At 43.2% G+C, this 17,037-nt stretch overlaps 1 protein-coding gene across 3 annotated transcripts in view; it reads right to left on the bottom strand.

Moving 5' to 3' along the window:
* Positions 1-321: 321 nt before the first annotated feature.
* CCNY (cyclin Y) overlaps positions 322-17,037 on the bottom strand; it is a 315,237-nt gene continuing 298,521 nt past the window's right edge. For all 3 annotated transcript variants that reach the window (XM_060658953.3, XM_060658954.3, XM_060658955.3), the window contains 3 exons: positions 15,549-15,715; positions 6,519-6,681; positions 322-2,688 (listed from right to left, as the gene is read on the bottom strand). In XM_060658953.3, the coding sequence (XP_060514936.1) occupies positions 2,572-2,688; positions 6,519-6,681; positions 15,549-15,715 (447 nt within the window). In that variant the 3' untranslated portion in view covers positions 322-2,571. The remainder of the gene's footprint in view (positions 2,689-6,518; positions 6,682-15,548; positions 15,716-17,037) is intronic.

The raw sequence follows: 17,037 nt of genomic DNA, 5'->3' as shown, positions 1-17,037 counted from the left end.
TTCATCATCATGTAGAAAAATAAAATAAACAAACCTAAAGTATCTACCTATGTGTCAAGTGATTCATACTGCAAAAGTAAAACTAAAATCTACACTTACAGCAGAGTTTTAAAAATCCTTAGTGCAAGAAACATAACCAATTAATACAGATCAATACTTATTAATGAATATGGAAAATTTTCCTATACAGAGGTAGAGTCCAGTGCACAAGGCTAAAACAATATTCAATAGTCTAAACAAGACTGAGTCAGGTTTTACGGAATCCACTTTAAATTTTAAGTTATCAGACTGTATGTACATACATACAATAAATAGACTATACAATTTTTTAAAGTAGTTTAATAAACTCCACAAAATAATAGCAGATGCATTGAAATATTTACATAATTCAATTTTCAAATCTCTCTCATTCAAATAAAAGGGATAAAAATAAGCTTTCTGCTTTAAAGGCAGCAGAACCTCTTTCCTGAAATGGATCAGTAAAATAAGATACTTTACATGAGAGGAACTAATTTATGCTTGAGAGGTATTCATATTCAGCTAAGAAAATATGTCCCTTTTTAAGCTATATAGATTAGGGAATATAAAATGATATTTTCTACATTTTTAGATCTCTAGTTAAAGTTCTAAATCCAACTCTTACTTGAAGAGAGAAGCTAATTTTGGTACCCATACAGAGTATATCAACACCATCACAAGGGAAAGATAATTAACTTTTCAGATTCAGTTTGTTTGCTTTTGGAAGTTTAGGCCAGAAACAACTTGACAATACTTCTGGTCCAAACAGTTGTTTACACATGATACAAATTTCATTGAAACCGGACTAGCACATTTGGGTTGGGGATCTTGGGATTTCAACTTTCTGAATCCCCTCCATCTCCAAAGTACGTTCCATCAGGAGTAGGCCTGTCTGTGCACATGACCTTAGGGTACCCAAGACGAATAGGATTCTAAAGTTTGATTCTAAAGTTTTCCAAGTTCACAGAGGAGAAAGGTGAAACACAGAGTATCTGCTGCCATTTGCCTCGCAGAAACTTGAAATGGGAAAAAACTTAGAAACCTGTCATTGTGACCCAGGGAAATACGCAAAACCCCAAAGCAGTATATGCTTCATTGACTCAGATTCTTAGACTTAATATCAAATTTACTCTGATATTCTATCATTAACCTTTTTATTTTACTTGATATAAAAGATTCTTATCTAGCCCATAAGGAAATTAGGGATAGTCAGAAAACAAAAAAGTACGGTCATAATTAATGAAGCATAAACCTTCACAGTTTGAATTTTGTATAACTTCTCTAAGCACCCACAATGAAAATGCAAGTTGAGTTTTTTTATTCAATCATCCTGTGAAAAATACCTCGGTTAATAGTTAACATTTTGCCCTTCATTGATCTTCCCACTGAATAACCCCTCACCCTTGTTTTTTTTTTTTAATTTTAGATTTTTAAAAAACTTTATACAAATAGACTAACTTTGATTTAAAGTAAACATATAAAAATTGAGAAGAATATTGCTTGCAACAATGGACATGGAAGTAGAGGAATGAACTGGGCAGGGGGTACACAGAAATGGCTCCTACTCAGTAACTTCAAGCAAACACCTAGCACTCTGGAAAAAACTTCAACCAGAGAATACCCTCTGCTGCACATTGTTTCCTTCAGTTCACAAAGTCTGACTGATTTGTAACTACGACTTCAGGTCAGATAGGAAAAAAAAAACTGCAAGAAAATTGGAAGGCACAAGCACCCATGTGATCTAGAATTTTCTTGGGGTGAGGAAATAAGAAGGGAAAGGGATACTTTTGGTTCAGCACTACAGTCAAGTTAATTTTGCCACCGTTGGAGAAAAACTGTATATAATAAAGGTGTACAGAAATGAAACAAGCGCATCCCACTTGTGAGGAAGAAAGCTCAGAAGACAGCTCACAGGAATAGTGCAGAGAGAAACAACCAATACTATTTATTTGGATGTCTGTGCCATGATGGGTACAAACTATATTCTCTGCTCTGTGGGACCAAAACCAAAACAGAATAAAAACAAACAAAAATCCCCCAAATCCCAAAAAAGCAGCTAGAAGGAATGCAAGAAGTCTTACAGAACATACTGATCCAAATGGAGGTGATAAACGCAGCACTCTTGTCTTTAATGCACATCCAACTTTGTTACCTACTGTTGTGTTTTTTCATCGTATTCATCTACTGACCAGACGGGGACTTAAGAAATGGCTGAGCCATTTAACCCTTTCCCTGCCTCTACACGACTTCCCTTTCCCTTTTTCTCCTTCTCCAGGATGAGAGTCCTTTTCCTCCATGAGGGAAGTGCTGTTAATGATGACGGGAAAGGCATGAAACAGGATTTCCGGAATACTGATTTCACTTCCCTCGAGGCCTTGCTGCGTGCGTGTGGGCCACGCAGCCTGGAGGCAGTCATCAAGGCAGCCTGACAGAGCTATGAATTAAAAAAAGAAAAGGAAAGGAAAACAAAAACAAAACCACCCCAAGTCTATCTTTTCTCAAACTAAAGGAGAAACTGAGGGATGGTACGGCCTCCAATGGGGACCCCCACGGTTAGGAGATGATGGCCGGGGACCACCTCGGCAGAGTCAGATTGTCAGCACTCGCTGACCGCTTCCTCGTGGGTCTTCTCAGGTCCTTGTACTTGTCCTCGCAGAGGCGCGAGATGGCCTGAGGGGCAGAAGAGAGATAAGTCAGGTCAGGGAGGGCTCCAGAGCAGGCGCCACTGTCCCCTCAGGGCCAGCCCCTCACTCCCTCCACACCCCCAACAACTGCTGCGCATGGAGGACAGTCAGGAAAAACACCAACAGCAGGTCCTGCCCTGCAGAGTTCACACCCTGTGGCCCTGATCTGTGCCCGGCACAGTGGGGGCTATTACAGAAGTGCAGACACAGGCCCTGTCTCCAAAGTGCTTACAGTCTAGTTGAGAAAATCATCTCAAAATGTGAAAAAATTACAGGATAGTGTGGCCTGGGGGGCAAGCTTAAGGGGGTGTGACCCCGGGTATGTTCCTGTTTTGAGCACCCCCCTTGCGAGGCCGTCATAACGCATCAGGGCTTCATGATGGGCCATGCTGGGAACAGAGCTCAGTACTTGACAGTAGTCATTTATTGGAGACTGAGTCTGCACAGATGACCAGATGTCTGAGTCAACTCTACATGACTGATGAAGAAGGGAACCAGGAGGGGCCCGGAGCAGCATGGAATGAAAGCACAATCCACACTGTCCTCCCTTTCTTGATGAGGACAGTGAGACTCTGGAGGGGAAGGCCTCAGCCAAGAGCAAGGCTAGATCTTCCCTGGGGCTCAGAGCCCGGTCGTGGCTTTTTCAGGGTTGCTGCTGGGTGTGGGTCAAGGGCACGGTGATGCCAAAGGCTGAGCCAGCTCACACCACCCCAGATGTCTTGTCCTAGTCACATTCACCTTCCCTTCTGTCAGAACGACCCAGGGGTGGAGCTGACTTCATTCCCGATGATGCAAACATCAAGTCTTTTAACTTGTATACAATTCAAGCAACAGGCCAAGAATGATGCAGGGTCCAGGGAAACAGACACAGTACCCACTGCCAAGGGGTCACCATCAAGGGACAAAGGCACAGAAGGAGCCGACCCTGACCATATCATCACGGCTCTCACAGGAAGGACAACAATAATCCTTCCAGCTGCTCTCCCTGCTTTCCCGTTAGCTAGCTCTGCGATCTCCTCTCCCATACTCCCTCCTGGCCTCACCCACCCTGTTCTGTGGCCCCCTCAACCCCCATCACCTAAGCCTGAGCTTGCTCCCAGCTGCAGGTTTTGCAGCATCTCTTCCCTCAGCCTGGAGGTTTCTGCCAGGCTAAGATGTCCCACGCTAAAGTCCTCATGCAAACACGGCCCACTCAGTGAGGCCACTGACCACAGCAACTCCCCACCTTTCTTCTATTTTACTCCCCTTCTAACATACTAGCCAGTTTATTATGTTTGCTGTTTACTGTCCGTGTCCTGCCAGCAGAATATAAACTCCAAAAGGGCAGGTTCTGTTAGTTTTGTTCTTGATGGTGCCTGGTAACCAGTGTTGAGTATCAGAAGACCCTAAGTGAGTATGTGTAAATATGTGTCAAATGGATGTGTGAGTTCCAATCGAGATATGCATATAACAGAGGCATGCACATAACAGGGAATGATCAAAGTATTGGAAACACAAGGTACTGTGTTTATTCTTGTTTATTCTCCAAAATAAACTGATTCTCGTTTAGTTTCCAAAACCCACCAAGTGCACTTTAGAACAGCAACTCCAGTGGCAGCAGGAGGAATGGACCGGAGGGGAGAGACGGGAGCTGAGGATGTCTTCCTCCAAATGACAGATGAATGAGGGCAGGAGATGGGCTATAGCACTGAGAATTCCTCATGTGAAATATATTTCATATACATAATATAGGTGACATACTTAAAGACAAAATCAGATTCTTTATAGACATTAGAGCAATGATTTTTGAAAGTAAATAATTTTCATTTATTTAAACATTTTGAGATTACCATCTGTTGTTTCTTAGCTTACAAACAGTACATGGGTCTGAATGTTACACCATAATAATGAATTTGCAATGTACTATCTTATTCTAGATTTCATTATGCAAACTCTTTGCTTTAATCCCATCTCCTACATGCATTCAGAGATACTAATTTATTTCAAAGAGAAGTGACCAGGCTAATGAAAAGACCACTTTGCATTTGCCTTGGTTCCTGGTGTGCTCTTATTTCTACACTCTACCCTGCAACTAACATGTCAAGTCAGCCATTTGGCGGTTCATCTGAGCAGGCACAGAACTTCAGGTAACAGCAACTTCTAATATGTCTCACTCCTCCTCGCTTTCCATGACGGGATTCAGGCTTGCTAACCAGATGGACTAACAGGGATGCTGGAATCTGGAAAATAATGAAATCTCCTTCCTTAAAAATTATTTCAAAGGCATGCCAACTGCTTTTCCAGATGGTGCCTTGTCCAGCCCTACAAAGGAGGGAAGGCCTGCATCTTAGGAAGCTCCGATTCTTGGGAGAAGAGAGTCTTGTCAGGACTACTGACTTCCTCTGCCCAGCGGGCCCATGGAGCATTTGGCCCCAGGAGAAGGCGAGTGCTCCCTCTTCCCAATTGGATAACCTGCTGGAGTTAACAGCAGGCACTGACTGCTCCAGTCTCAGCCTGTGTGCCCACGACTTGGCTGACGTGCAACACAAGATACTGTCCTTCAGAGAACCACAGACCAGTGGCTCCTCTCCTTGGCATGAGAGGAGCCACTGGGCACTAGGGCTTCCAGAGCCTGCTGTCCAGGCTGAAACGGCTCCCAGGCACCGTGAAATCAAATTCTATTTCATATGTGTGCTCGTGAAAGTCTGACAACATTTGCCTTGGAGCATATCCTTCAGAGGAAGGGTTTTCCATTTCTTGCTCAAGAGAAATGGAAGAAGACTTAAACGAGAAGTTGCATCCTAATGGCTTGTACACAATTACAGCAGGTGCAGAGTTCTGAAAACCTCACTGGCTTTTTATTTTAAATGCAGTGCTCTGCATTCAGTTGTTTCCATAGTTTTACTATGTTTCTTCTGGGGATTAGCATATTATTTACCTTTTACAATTTTAGTTAAAATTTTTGTTTTGTTAAGTTTGCAATCCATAATGATCTCTTCCCCACTACCTCTACACTTTGTTTTGTTCATAGCTAAACCTGTTAGACCACTCTGGCCACCCTGATCCTGTACTGAATAGGGGATAACGTTTCACTCAGACTGGACAATGGGGCAGGCAGCACAGACCTCTTGGGTGTCACCAAGCTTGGGACATGATTATACCATCCATTGCTTTGATCAAAGGTTCTACGGAATAAGACACAACAGTGCTTGAGGACGAAGTTACAGAGGGCCTCAGCCCCCCTCTCTGGAGGGAGGCGCTTCACCAGTGGTCCTTCTTATCACCCCACTACTTTCCATCCAATCAAATAGTCAGATGGGAAGAGGTTGGTGCAAATATGAAGCTGAGCTACAAAAGTCATACTGCTTAACAGTGAAGGCCCTAAATCCAGACCAATACCAATGATGCTGGCCCCAGCTCTCACTGGGCTATGGAGAAAATATTTTGAAAAAATAAAAAATAAAAAGTAGAATCAACCTTTTGGGATTCCCAATCATTAGGGCCACCTGGTATCTTTTTCCTAATAAGAGTGCATGTCAAGAAATACTTTTTTTGTGACTTTATTTTTTTAAGAATTGGGTCTCTTTTTTTAAGATTTCAAGAATAGAATCAATGTACATTAAATAAAAACTGGTATTAAGAAGGTTATTAAAAATATGATAGTATGAATTATAATCAACTAAATGAATTGACCAAATCTAAATCGAGGGTAACTTGTCCTTATTTTACAACAACACATAGTGGGAAAAATTAGCATTGTGACTTCACACTTTCCATGGTACCAAGATGATGCATCTGCAATAGTGCATAAAACCCCAGTATGTTGAAGCATCTTACCTCAAGCTTATGAGCCCTCTCCCTGCTCAGGGGCTCCAAAGGAAAGCTCAGGTTGTTTGCTTCTGCCAGAGAACGAAGATCAAAATAATACTTGGCATAAACACTGGAAGGAACATTGATGTTGAACTGGAGCAATTCAAGAAACTGTCGTTCTAGCTCATTCCTGCAAAGCAAAGACAAAACAGCACATGTTTAGCTGCCATACCATGCTGCGTGGCCCGCCAAGGCAAGCCGCTGGAGACCAGACTCCAGAAAATTGCAACCTCCAAGGGAGAAAAGATATCTAATTAATTGCCTGGTTGGACACCAGAGTTGCCGCTTAACCACTAAACTGGTATTAAAAGCCGAATGATCGAGTGCCCAGAAGGATGAGGCCTGATTAACTTGGATGATCACTAGGAAGTGCTTCAGGGTGATTCATTTCATTGAGACCCAACACACACACAGCGGGCTCTGGCTGCAAATCTCAGCATGAACCATCACATAAGGGGCAGATGAAGCAGTCAAGAGCTGTCAAGTGAAGTCTGGTGAGGGCCTGAGACAGGAGCCCACGGGAAAGTCACTGTTAGCCTAGAGGCCTACCTTTCCTCAGTGGCTCTTCCTTGCCTCCTGGGAACAGTGGAGGAGCTGCTGTAGGGGCTTTCTTCCGCAAAGCAGGGGGCGGGAGAGTGAATCACAGCCCTGGATTTGCAAAAAAGGGGACTTCCCAACCCAGAACAATGAAGGCAGCAGTTCCCAAACCTGAGCATGCATCCGGTCATGTGGAGGGCTTAACACAGACTGCAGAGTCCACCCCATCCTCTGGCTCGGCGGGTATGAGAATGTGCCTTTCTAACAAGCTCCCACGAGATGCTGATGCAGCTGGTCCCGGCCCATGCTTCTAGACCTACTCACCTACAGGCATTGGTCACAGGTATTAAGATCCATCTGGCTCACCCATCTATATAGTTGGGTGAAAATGAATGATGGGAAGTCAGAATAAATGATAAAACATCTATATGGAGAACTTTCCCATATCAATTATCTTTTAGATCAGGTTCATTTCTTGCTAGTTACTATCTGGAAGGAGAAAAGTCCTTGGCGATGGATCTGTTGAGCACTGGTCCTGGGTTGGGCACACAGTTTCAGCGTCGCACCCTGTGCTCCCAAGCACACTACACAGCCCTCTATTTCTGTCCATCACACTTCACTCCAAGTGTCACCTTAACTCAGCCTCCTCTACCTGTCTCCTCAGAGACAGAAACTGTGACATCAGAGTTTACATACCTGGCCCCTAGCACAATGCCTGACAATTAGTGCTCAATAATTCATGTTACTGAATGGGACAGACCAAGCTCAGCCTGGGTGGAGAGACAGAGGAAGGCTTCCACAGAAGTAACAGATGAACTGAGTTTGGGAAATGCAGAGCTCTGGTGGAGAGGAAGAAGGGTGGGGGCAGGGTATTTCTGGAAGGGAGTGGGGGACAGGATACCTGATCACCATCTCCTGTGACTGAAGCTGAAGGCTGATGAACCAACCCTGTCCCGAGTGCCAGGTCTCCCCGGTCCTAAGCCCTGACCCCACCTCCGCTGACTCCACCGAACGCCAAGCCACCCAATTCTGGCTCCTGTATATACAGACACCTGATTTTCTGCAATCTCAAACTAACGTAGCACCATCCTGTCCCCACAGTGTACCCTAGTCCCAGTTTGTTCCTGGTGTCACCTCACTAAGCCATCAGAGACTGAGGGGGACTCTGTCCCAGTCTCATGCTGCTGTGACAACAGGGGCCAGGAGCACTGAGGTGACAGGGAAGGAAGGCCAGGATTTGAGCAAGGGCAGGCGGCTTTAGAGATTAAAGGTACTGGGAAAATGAGTTAAGAAATGTCAGCAAGTTGCTAGTGAAGGTCTGAGGGCTTCAGATGGGAACATGGAAAAGTCACATTCAGATCTTTTCATCAGAGAAACAGCATAACTGCATTATGTTTCTAGACAGTCCAGTGAAGGTGGTGAGCTCCAAATGTGCACATTGTGCTAAATTTTATTCTTTTCAAGAGTCTAAATTACTGACTTATTTGGGATAATTTTTACTTCAAATAACTTTTATTTATGCCTCCCTTAAGTGAGATGTAACAAAGATCATCCTGTGAAATATCGGAACTTAGCTAAGATTTTAATAAAACAAGAGAGCCAAAAATACTGCTAAGGCCAGAAGTGCCAAAACAAATGGGCTTGAAGGAGCTTTCCTGGGGGATGGTGGGAGCTGCCTGGGGACAGACTGCCGTCTGGTGGCCGAAGGTACCACTGCAGCTCTTACTCTCCTGATGCTAAGAAAATCTTGTCTTTTTAATTCTGTAAGAAAGCTAGTCTGTTAATCCTGCCCCAAATGGTATATTGATAGCAATGATTCTTGTTGAGGGTATACACTCTGATTAGAGTCAAGAGGAATCTTTTTTTGGACAAGATGGCATTCTCTCCAAGGTTCCTTGGGAAAAAAGAACAGCCTTTCTTCAGGCTTTTCTTGGATGTTTTTTTTTTTTTAAGTTCTGAGGGAAATATGGGCTTTACAGCTGTTGTGCTAAGGCAAGATTTAGAAAATAAAAATAATTCCTCAAATCTGGACTTCCAAACTGTAGTAGTACATCTTACAGGGACATGCAACAACTTTCTATGTGATAAGTCATAATAACAACAGTGGGGCGCTTGGGTGGCTCAGTCAGTTAAGCGTCCGACTCTGTGCTGAGAGCATGGAGCCTGCTTGGGATTCTGTTTCCCTCTTTCTCTGCCCCTTCCCTGCTCACACGTGCTCACTCTCTCCCCCAAAATAAATAAATAAACCTAAAAAAAAAATACTAACAGTGACACAGAAAGAATGGGCTTGATGGATTTACTGCCCTCAAATGAATAATCATGAGAAAATAGTTCTGCTGTAAAATTTTACAAGAAATAAACTCAAGTCAATTCACAAAACATATATTCAGAAATATGTTATATTAGATCAAAACTGTAAAGAAACCCTGAATTCACACAATTTAGCAACTTACAAAGGGGCTTCTAAAACAGAGTAAGGAGAGTTGTTTTGATCATCTCTACATTTATCATCTGTCCGCTTTTCTGAAAAAACGGGTTCACTTTAGAAACCAGCCACCCACAGTCTAGCAATCCCACTTCTGGCTATATACCTGCCAAAAGAACTGAATGCAGGGACTCAAGGAGATATTTGCGCCCTGTGTTCATGGCAGTATTCACAACAGCCAAGAGGTAGAAGCAGTGCAAGTGTCCAAGTGTCTACTGATGGATGAATGGATAAATACTGTATGTACACAGACTAGAATATTTTCAACTTTAAAAAAGAAGGAAATTCCAATATGTGCTACTATGTAGATGAATCTTGAGGATATTATGCTAGGTGAAATAAGCCAGTCACAAAAAGAGGAATACTGTGTGATTCTACTTAAATGAAGTATCTAGAGTAGTGAAATTTATAGAGACAAGGCAGCATGATGGCTGACAGGCCGTGGGGGAGGGTGAAATGGGAACTCACTATTTTATACAGTTTCTGTATCCATTACCAGAGTTTCTAGTTGGTGATGGTTGTACAACAATGTGAATGTACTTAATGCCACAGAACTACACACTTAAAAATGTTAAAGCAGTGAATTCTACGTCATGTATATTTTATCACAATTAAAACCAAAAACCAAAGACCAGGTACCCTACACCTATGGAGGTTTTGAGGATTTGCTCTGCGCCTCTATCTGCTCTGCAGCACTAAGACAAGTCTCTTGGCTTCTCCTTGAGATTCCTTTGTTTACATATGAAAATGACTCTTACTAGGTTATTGCAAAACAAAAACAAAACAACCCAAAGTGTAATTTTTTTGACAGCATTTTTGCCTATCAAAGTTCATCATCCTCTTTCCCATCCACAGCAGTTGTCATCAAGTGCTCAATGTTGACCTACAACGGTGTGACCACTTACTGTTAACAAGAGAGAAAGAGACCTACTGGCCCATGGCCCTGTCTTGCTGCACAACATCAGCCTGAGCCTGAAGTCTGATGTTGGTGGCCCTGAGTGTTCTACCCACAAGTTTCAGGGTTACTTGTCTTACAATGTTCTTCAACGTACATTCCTAGCCACTTGCCCACACGGTCAGCTGCCTTCCAAGCCAGAACCCCACTGTCCCTTGAAAGGGGCTCCTAGTCACGTTCCTTACTGTTAGATGATTCTTTGGCTGGAAATGAACCTGTGCACAGAAAGGTCACATCAGGATGCTAGAACACAGGCAAGGCCAGCAACCGAGAGAAGGGTACAGAGGGAGACAGAAGGATGCCTGGAAGTACAACACATTTTATAAAGCTTTCCATCTGCAACTTGTGGATCCTCTTCCTGCTAAGGAGCTCCAAAGGAAAGCTCAGATTGCCTCTACCAGGAAATGAATACTAGCTACTGACATAACACTGACACATTGCGAAGTGCCATAGCTCTTAGCTTCCAGTGATATCCCACAATGCTCCTTCTCCACAGACAGGGGTACTTAGAAGCCATTTTCTCCCCAAGCTCATAGAGATTTCCTGGAAAAGACTGAAATCAAGCACTCATTTTAAAAAGTCCCAACAGTAAATCTACAATTCTGTATAGATGCTACAAAATCACTTAAAGCTCCTATCTCTACAAGCTTGTTCAGCAACACACACCTCCGAATGGCTTCTTGACCACATTGGATTTCATTCCTTATTTCAATAATGTTTACTGGAGGTATTTGTTTGCTAAGGCTGCTATAACAAAATAGCGCAAGACTGTCTAATCTCTTAGAGGGCACATCATATTGGATTAAGGTCCATTCTAATGACCTCATTCTGACTTAATTAATTCTTTAAACACTTTATCTCCAAATATGGTTACATGTTGAGGTACTAGAGGTTAGGCCTTCACATATGCATTTGAGAGAGAAGGCCCTCAACCCTTCTGGTCCACCTCACGTGCAGAATACATTCACCCAATCCCAAAAGTCCAAAAGTCTTAACCCCTTCCAGCATCAACTCCAAGTCCAAAATCTCATCTAAATCAGACATGGGTGAGGCTGGAGGTATGATTCATCTTGAGGCAAAATTCCTCTCCAGGTTTGCACCTGTGAAACCAGACAAGTATCTGCTTCCAAAGTACAATGGTTGCACAGGCATTCCCATTACAAAAGGGAGAAATTAAAAAGTAGAAAGGGGTTTTGGGTCTCAAGCAAGTCTGAAATCTAGCAGGGCAAATGCATTAGATCTTAAGGCTTGAGAATAATCTTCAGCTGATGCTCTATCACCCAGCCTGTTGAGGTGGCAGCAGCCCCACCTCCTCTGGCCAGGAGAAGGCAGCCTCCGTGTCCCCAGACCTGTACCTGCTGTGCCTATGGTGGCAAAGGCAGCCCTGCCAGTTTCCAAACTGCCTTCAGGGTCATTTTTCCCCTTTTTTGAAGACTAACACTTCACAGCAGGAGAGCTCTGTTGGTCCATCTGGTAGAATCCCAGAAGTCTGAGAGCCTTCCTTCATTTTGTCCTGTCTCTGTTCACTTTAGTATAAGCTGGCAACATGTCTGCTGAGATGGTTGATCTGATCCCTGAGCCACTCTTGTAGTCTCTTTGGCAAACACTGTCCAGCCATACCCTTACTCTTCTCTCCAGAGCACACTTTCTCATTTTTTGCAAAAGGGATAGGCAGAGATTAGAAAATTTGAATTTTTCCAAATCTTCAACATCTGGTCCCTTCTTACCTAAAAATTCCTTCTTCAATTTCTCTCTCCTCAGCTTTTATTACAAGCAGCAAGGAGAAACCAGGAAGCACCTTTAACATTCTGCTTAAAAATCTCCTCAGCTAGGGGCACCTTGGTGGCTAAGTCAGTTAAGTGTCCAATTCTTGATTTCAGCTCAGGTCATGGTCTTGGGGTTCGTGGGATGGAGCCCCGCGTTGGGCTCTGCACTGATGGTGTGGAGCCCATGTGAGATTCATTCTCTCTCTCTCTTTCTTCTCTCCCTCCCTCCCTGCCCCACTTGTGCTCTTCTCTCTCTCTCAAAATAAAAAATTAAAAATAAAATAAACTTTAAAAAATCTCCTCAGCTAAATATTCAAATTTGTTCCTTGAATGTTCTACTCTCCACAAACACTAGAACACAACTTGGCCAAGTTCTCTGCCACTTTATAACAAGTATTACCCTTAGCCCAGTGTCCAATAGCATGCTTCTCATTTCTGTCTGATACCTCACTTCAGAAGCACCTTTCGCATTTGTATTTCTAGCAACATTCCGCATTCTGTTGGTGGTCATACATGTATACTCTAAGGTGAGAGAGGCTTCCTCTAAAGCTCTCCTCTTCCTGAGTCCTCATCACAACCACCTTTAACAACCATATTGCTACTAACAATCTCTTCAGGGTAATCTAGGGATTTTCTAACATGTGCCTCAGAACTCTTGTAGCTTCTACCCATTGCCCAGTTGCAAAGCCAGTTCAGCATCTTAGGTATTTATTACAGCAGCACCCGACTTCCCAGTATCAAAATCTGTACCAATCTACTGGGGCTGCCATAATAAAATACCATAGACTGGGGGACTTAAACAACAGAAATTCATTCCCTCACAGTTCTGGGGGCTAGAAGGCCAAGGTCAAGGTGATGGCAAGGTTGGTTTCTTCTAAAGCCTCTCTCTTGCTTGCAGATGGTCATCTTCTCTCTGTGTCCTCACATGGCTGTCCTTCTGCCTATGCTGTCTGACCCACCCTAATGATCCCATTTAACTTAATTACCTCTTGAATGACCTTCTCTCCAATACAGATACATTCTGAGTCCTGAGGGTTAACTTCAACACAGGATTTTGACAGAACACAATTCGGCCCATAACACTGGGTATCTGTTGCAGCGCTCCGAGGAGCGCTGGTCTTCATGCTGGCGTATGTGCTCCCTTACAACACACAAAGCGTTCCGAGTACGCCTAAAAATACAACTGCATTAGGGAACAGATTTCTAGACCTGTATCTTTCATTTCTCATTCTTTAAAGTGACTTCCCCAAGAACACGCCAAGTGTGTGGGTTCTCCTTTTGGCTCCTCCTTTCCCACTCCTCTGCTCTGGGAGAGAAAGGCAGGCCACCACCAGCCCTTACTGAGGCTCACTGTCCTAAAAGGAAAAGCCTGCATGGCCATGGCGGGGCAAACATGTGATTACCAAGCATCTGCTCTTTTTATCTTCCTGTGAACTGCCCTCCTCCCCATTGAGGCCCTAGGCCCTTATCCCATTCCTTAGCTCAGGATGGCATACAAGTCTCACTTGCCTGACTGCCTGTGAGTCCCATATTTTTAATGGGGCTCCCATATGTGCAAAATGGAATGTGTTTTCCTCCTGTTTATTTGTCTTACATCAATTTAATTATCAGACCAAACAACCTAACAAGGGAAGAAGGGAAAATTCTTCCTCCCTCATACATACATCATCAGCACAAACAAGAAAATGACAACCATGATGTCATTCCCGCAGCACACAATCCAGTGTCAAATGATGTCAAGAAGTTGAGAGAGTAACTCCCAATAAAGGAAACAAGTCAGCACTTGTTACCACCTTGCACCCTCCTTTGTGGTCTGAATAACAATTATTTTAGTAGCTGTTTACACATTGAAATATAATCAAGACTTTAATTTTCCTTACTATCAAAAACTTATTTAGACTTTTCTTACTTTTTATAAGAAAGAATTAGAGACACAGGAAGGAGTTTTTAGGTCTATAGCAGAAATAAGCTCTGCAACAAAAGACCTACGAATATAAACAAGTGTGCTTCACAGGGTACCACAAAAATGAGGTGCCATCAAATCAGTAACCAGAGGCAAGAAGGGCGCTAGGTGGTGATGTGTCCACATGACACCCCCACAATGGAACCGTGAGGGTTCCGCATCTCCAGGATTATTGGGTCTAGGGAATGGAGGTGGACTGACACAGCTGGGAACCTCCTCCAGCCTAAAGCTTTCTCAAGGAAGCTGAACGAACATGAGAAGACTTTCAGCAAGAATAGTGTCAGAAATGCCTAAAAACCATAAGGAACTGTAAACAGTTCATCCTGATTGTTTTACAGAACAGCTCCTTTCTCCTCTAAGAGGCTTTAAATCTATTTCCTGTATTCCCAGATCCCAGAAATCCCAGATTATAGGCCTGCAGGTCTCCTGTTAACAATCCTCACCTCAATCTATGGACTGAATCATCTGGGAAATCCTAAGGCTGCCCTGAGAGCTGCGGGAGTGGATGCCCCCCACCCTCAAAGCTTGTGACACTTCGCTGAGCTGGGGCTCTGAGACCAGCTGGAAGAGAAATGCAGCCCAAATGAGACACATGAAAGGGCTCATGAACAAAATGTTGATTTTAAGCAACTGAACTTGCAAATTCTCTCTGAAACTAAACAGAAACAGATAGTATTTTAGCTCTTCTGCTTTTTGGGTTAGGCTGTTGGTATGGAGCACTGTTATTGGTGGTCTGCAGTGAGATACAGAGCCAGAACAAAATCCATCACAGACTGCTTACGGCATTGGTCAACACCGGTCTGTTTTATTTATTTATTTATTTATTTATTTATTTATTTATTTATTTTAAATTTTATTTTTGAGAGAGAGGGTGGGGGAGGGGCAGTGAGGGAGACAGACTATCCAAAGCAGGCTCTACGCTGATAGCAGAAGCTCAACGTAGGGCTCAAACTCATGAGCCATGAGATCATGACCTGAGTCGAAGTCGATCCAAGCGCCCTAGTCTACACCTTCTAAAATTAAGGTAAAGGAATGTTTGCCTAGAATATAAATATAGTTTCAGAAATTAGTTTTACAAAATCAAAAAGTGTAACCAGTGCCTGCTCATGATCCCCAATGAAGTGGAGTACAGGTTTTTGCATGTAATATTCCACAAGTGTGTCCTGGTTGTGCCCACTCACAAGAGACATTTAGTCAAATTCATTCACTCCATACCATACAGACTATTCAGAAGGTATGTGGCTCCTACCCAAACTGTGCCTCACTCCCCAACCCCAATACACACACTCACATGTCCTCCACCGTAATGTCTTTCAGGATCTGGCAGTAATCCACATTCCACACAGCCTGGTCATCCCAAACCTTGGAGGCCAAAAGGATCGCCCCTAGAACAATCCGCTTCCAGTTGGCCGGACAGATGTCTATCTCTGCGTATGTTAAAAGTCTTTCAAGGTATACCTGGGAAGACATGAAAATGCCAGAAGTAAAGGACTTGAGCTGTTTTGTCCTACCTGCTAGCACACACAAATTCTAAAACGGACTCTGTTTCACCAGCCTTTAAACAAATTTTTATCATCTGATCATACTTATTTTTAAAGAGTCAAAGAGCTCAGCTAGTCTAATGTAAAACAAACACATGCTGTAATTGAACAGTGTGGATGTAGCTGTATCTTAAAAGACTCTAAGGTAGGAGCAAATTCCAGGTACCACAGGTTAATTTCTTACTCTATCAGCTATGATATCAATACAAATTCAACAAAAACAATATAAATTTCAACAAACAATGTAAATGGAACAAACTTATGTTTCTATATGTAAACTTTTTATTTTGAGGCAAGTGTAGATCTAAATACAATGTTGATAAACTTATTTTTTATTATTGTGCTAAAATATACATAAAATTTACCACTTAACCATTTTTAAGTGTACAGTACTGTAGCACTAAGTACATTCACACTGTTGTAAAATCACCAGCAATCTATATTTCCAGAGCTTTTTCACCATCCTAAATTAAAACTCTACCTACTAAACAACTCCCTGTTCCCCCTCCCCCCAGCCTTTGGCAACCACCATTCTACTTTGTCTCCATGAATCTGACTACTCTAGGAATCATTCAATACTTGTCTTTTTGTTCTGGCTTTTTTCACTGGGGACATGGCAGTGAAGCCGACAGTCCTATCCCAGAGTCCAGTGACCCCAATAACCAAGCAGGTGGGGCTGCTGTAGGAGACTCCGAGGCTTCCTGAGATGGGGAGCCCTCGTGGGGGAAAGGCAGTTACAGGTGGACGTTTTATGTCTGAGACACCCCAGAGGATGCCATCCATGCAGGAAGTGCACCCGCCTTTGTGAAGTTCAAAGGAAACAGCATTCAGATAAGAAATGCGAGTGTCTGTGACACACAAAACAGAATTAAGCATGGATACGATGACCTGGGGATACAGCTTAGGAGAGAGGAAAAAAAAGGGCCAGGTCAGAGCCTTAAGAGCCCCTCCTGTTTTAACATCTGGAGAGGGTGAAGGAGCAGCGAAGAAGTAAAATCTACAATGTTCTGTGCTTAAGATGTGTATACTTTGAAGAAGAAGCTACAAGGCAAACCTAGGTGTTTCTAAGTGCTGAATTAGGCTTACAATATTACACAGGTGTCAAAGAAAGAAACGGAAGTGGTCCCTTTCACAGTGAAAAATAAAATTAAAGATGTGAAAACACTTCAGGCAGTGCCCGTGTGGGTGGAGAGGGGCAGGGGAGGCGAAGGGGTGAAACAGGAGGGAGAGTAGGGAGAG

This window comes from Panthera onca, chromosome B4 (genome assembly GCF_046562875.1).
Source record: "Panthera onca isolate mPanOnc1 chromosome B4, mPanOnc1 haplotype 2, whole genome shotgun sequence".
NCBI lineage: Eukaryota > Metazoa > Chordata > Mammalia > Carnivora > Felidae > Panthera > Panthera onca.
This window is presented reverse-complemented; position numbering and strand designations above follow the sequence as displayed.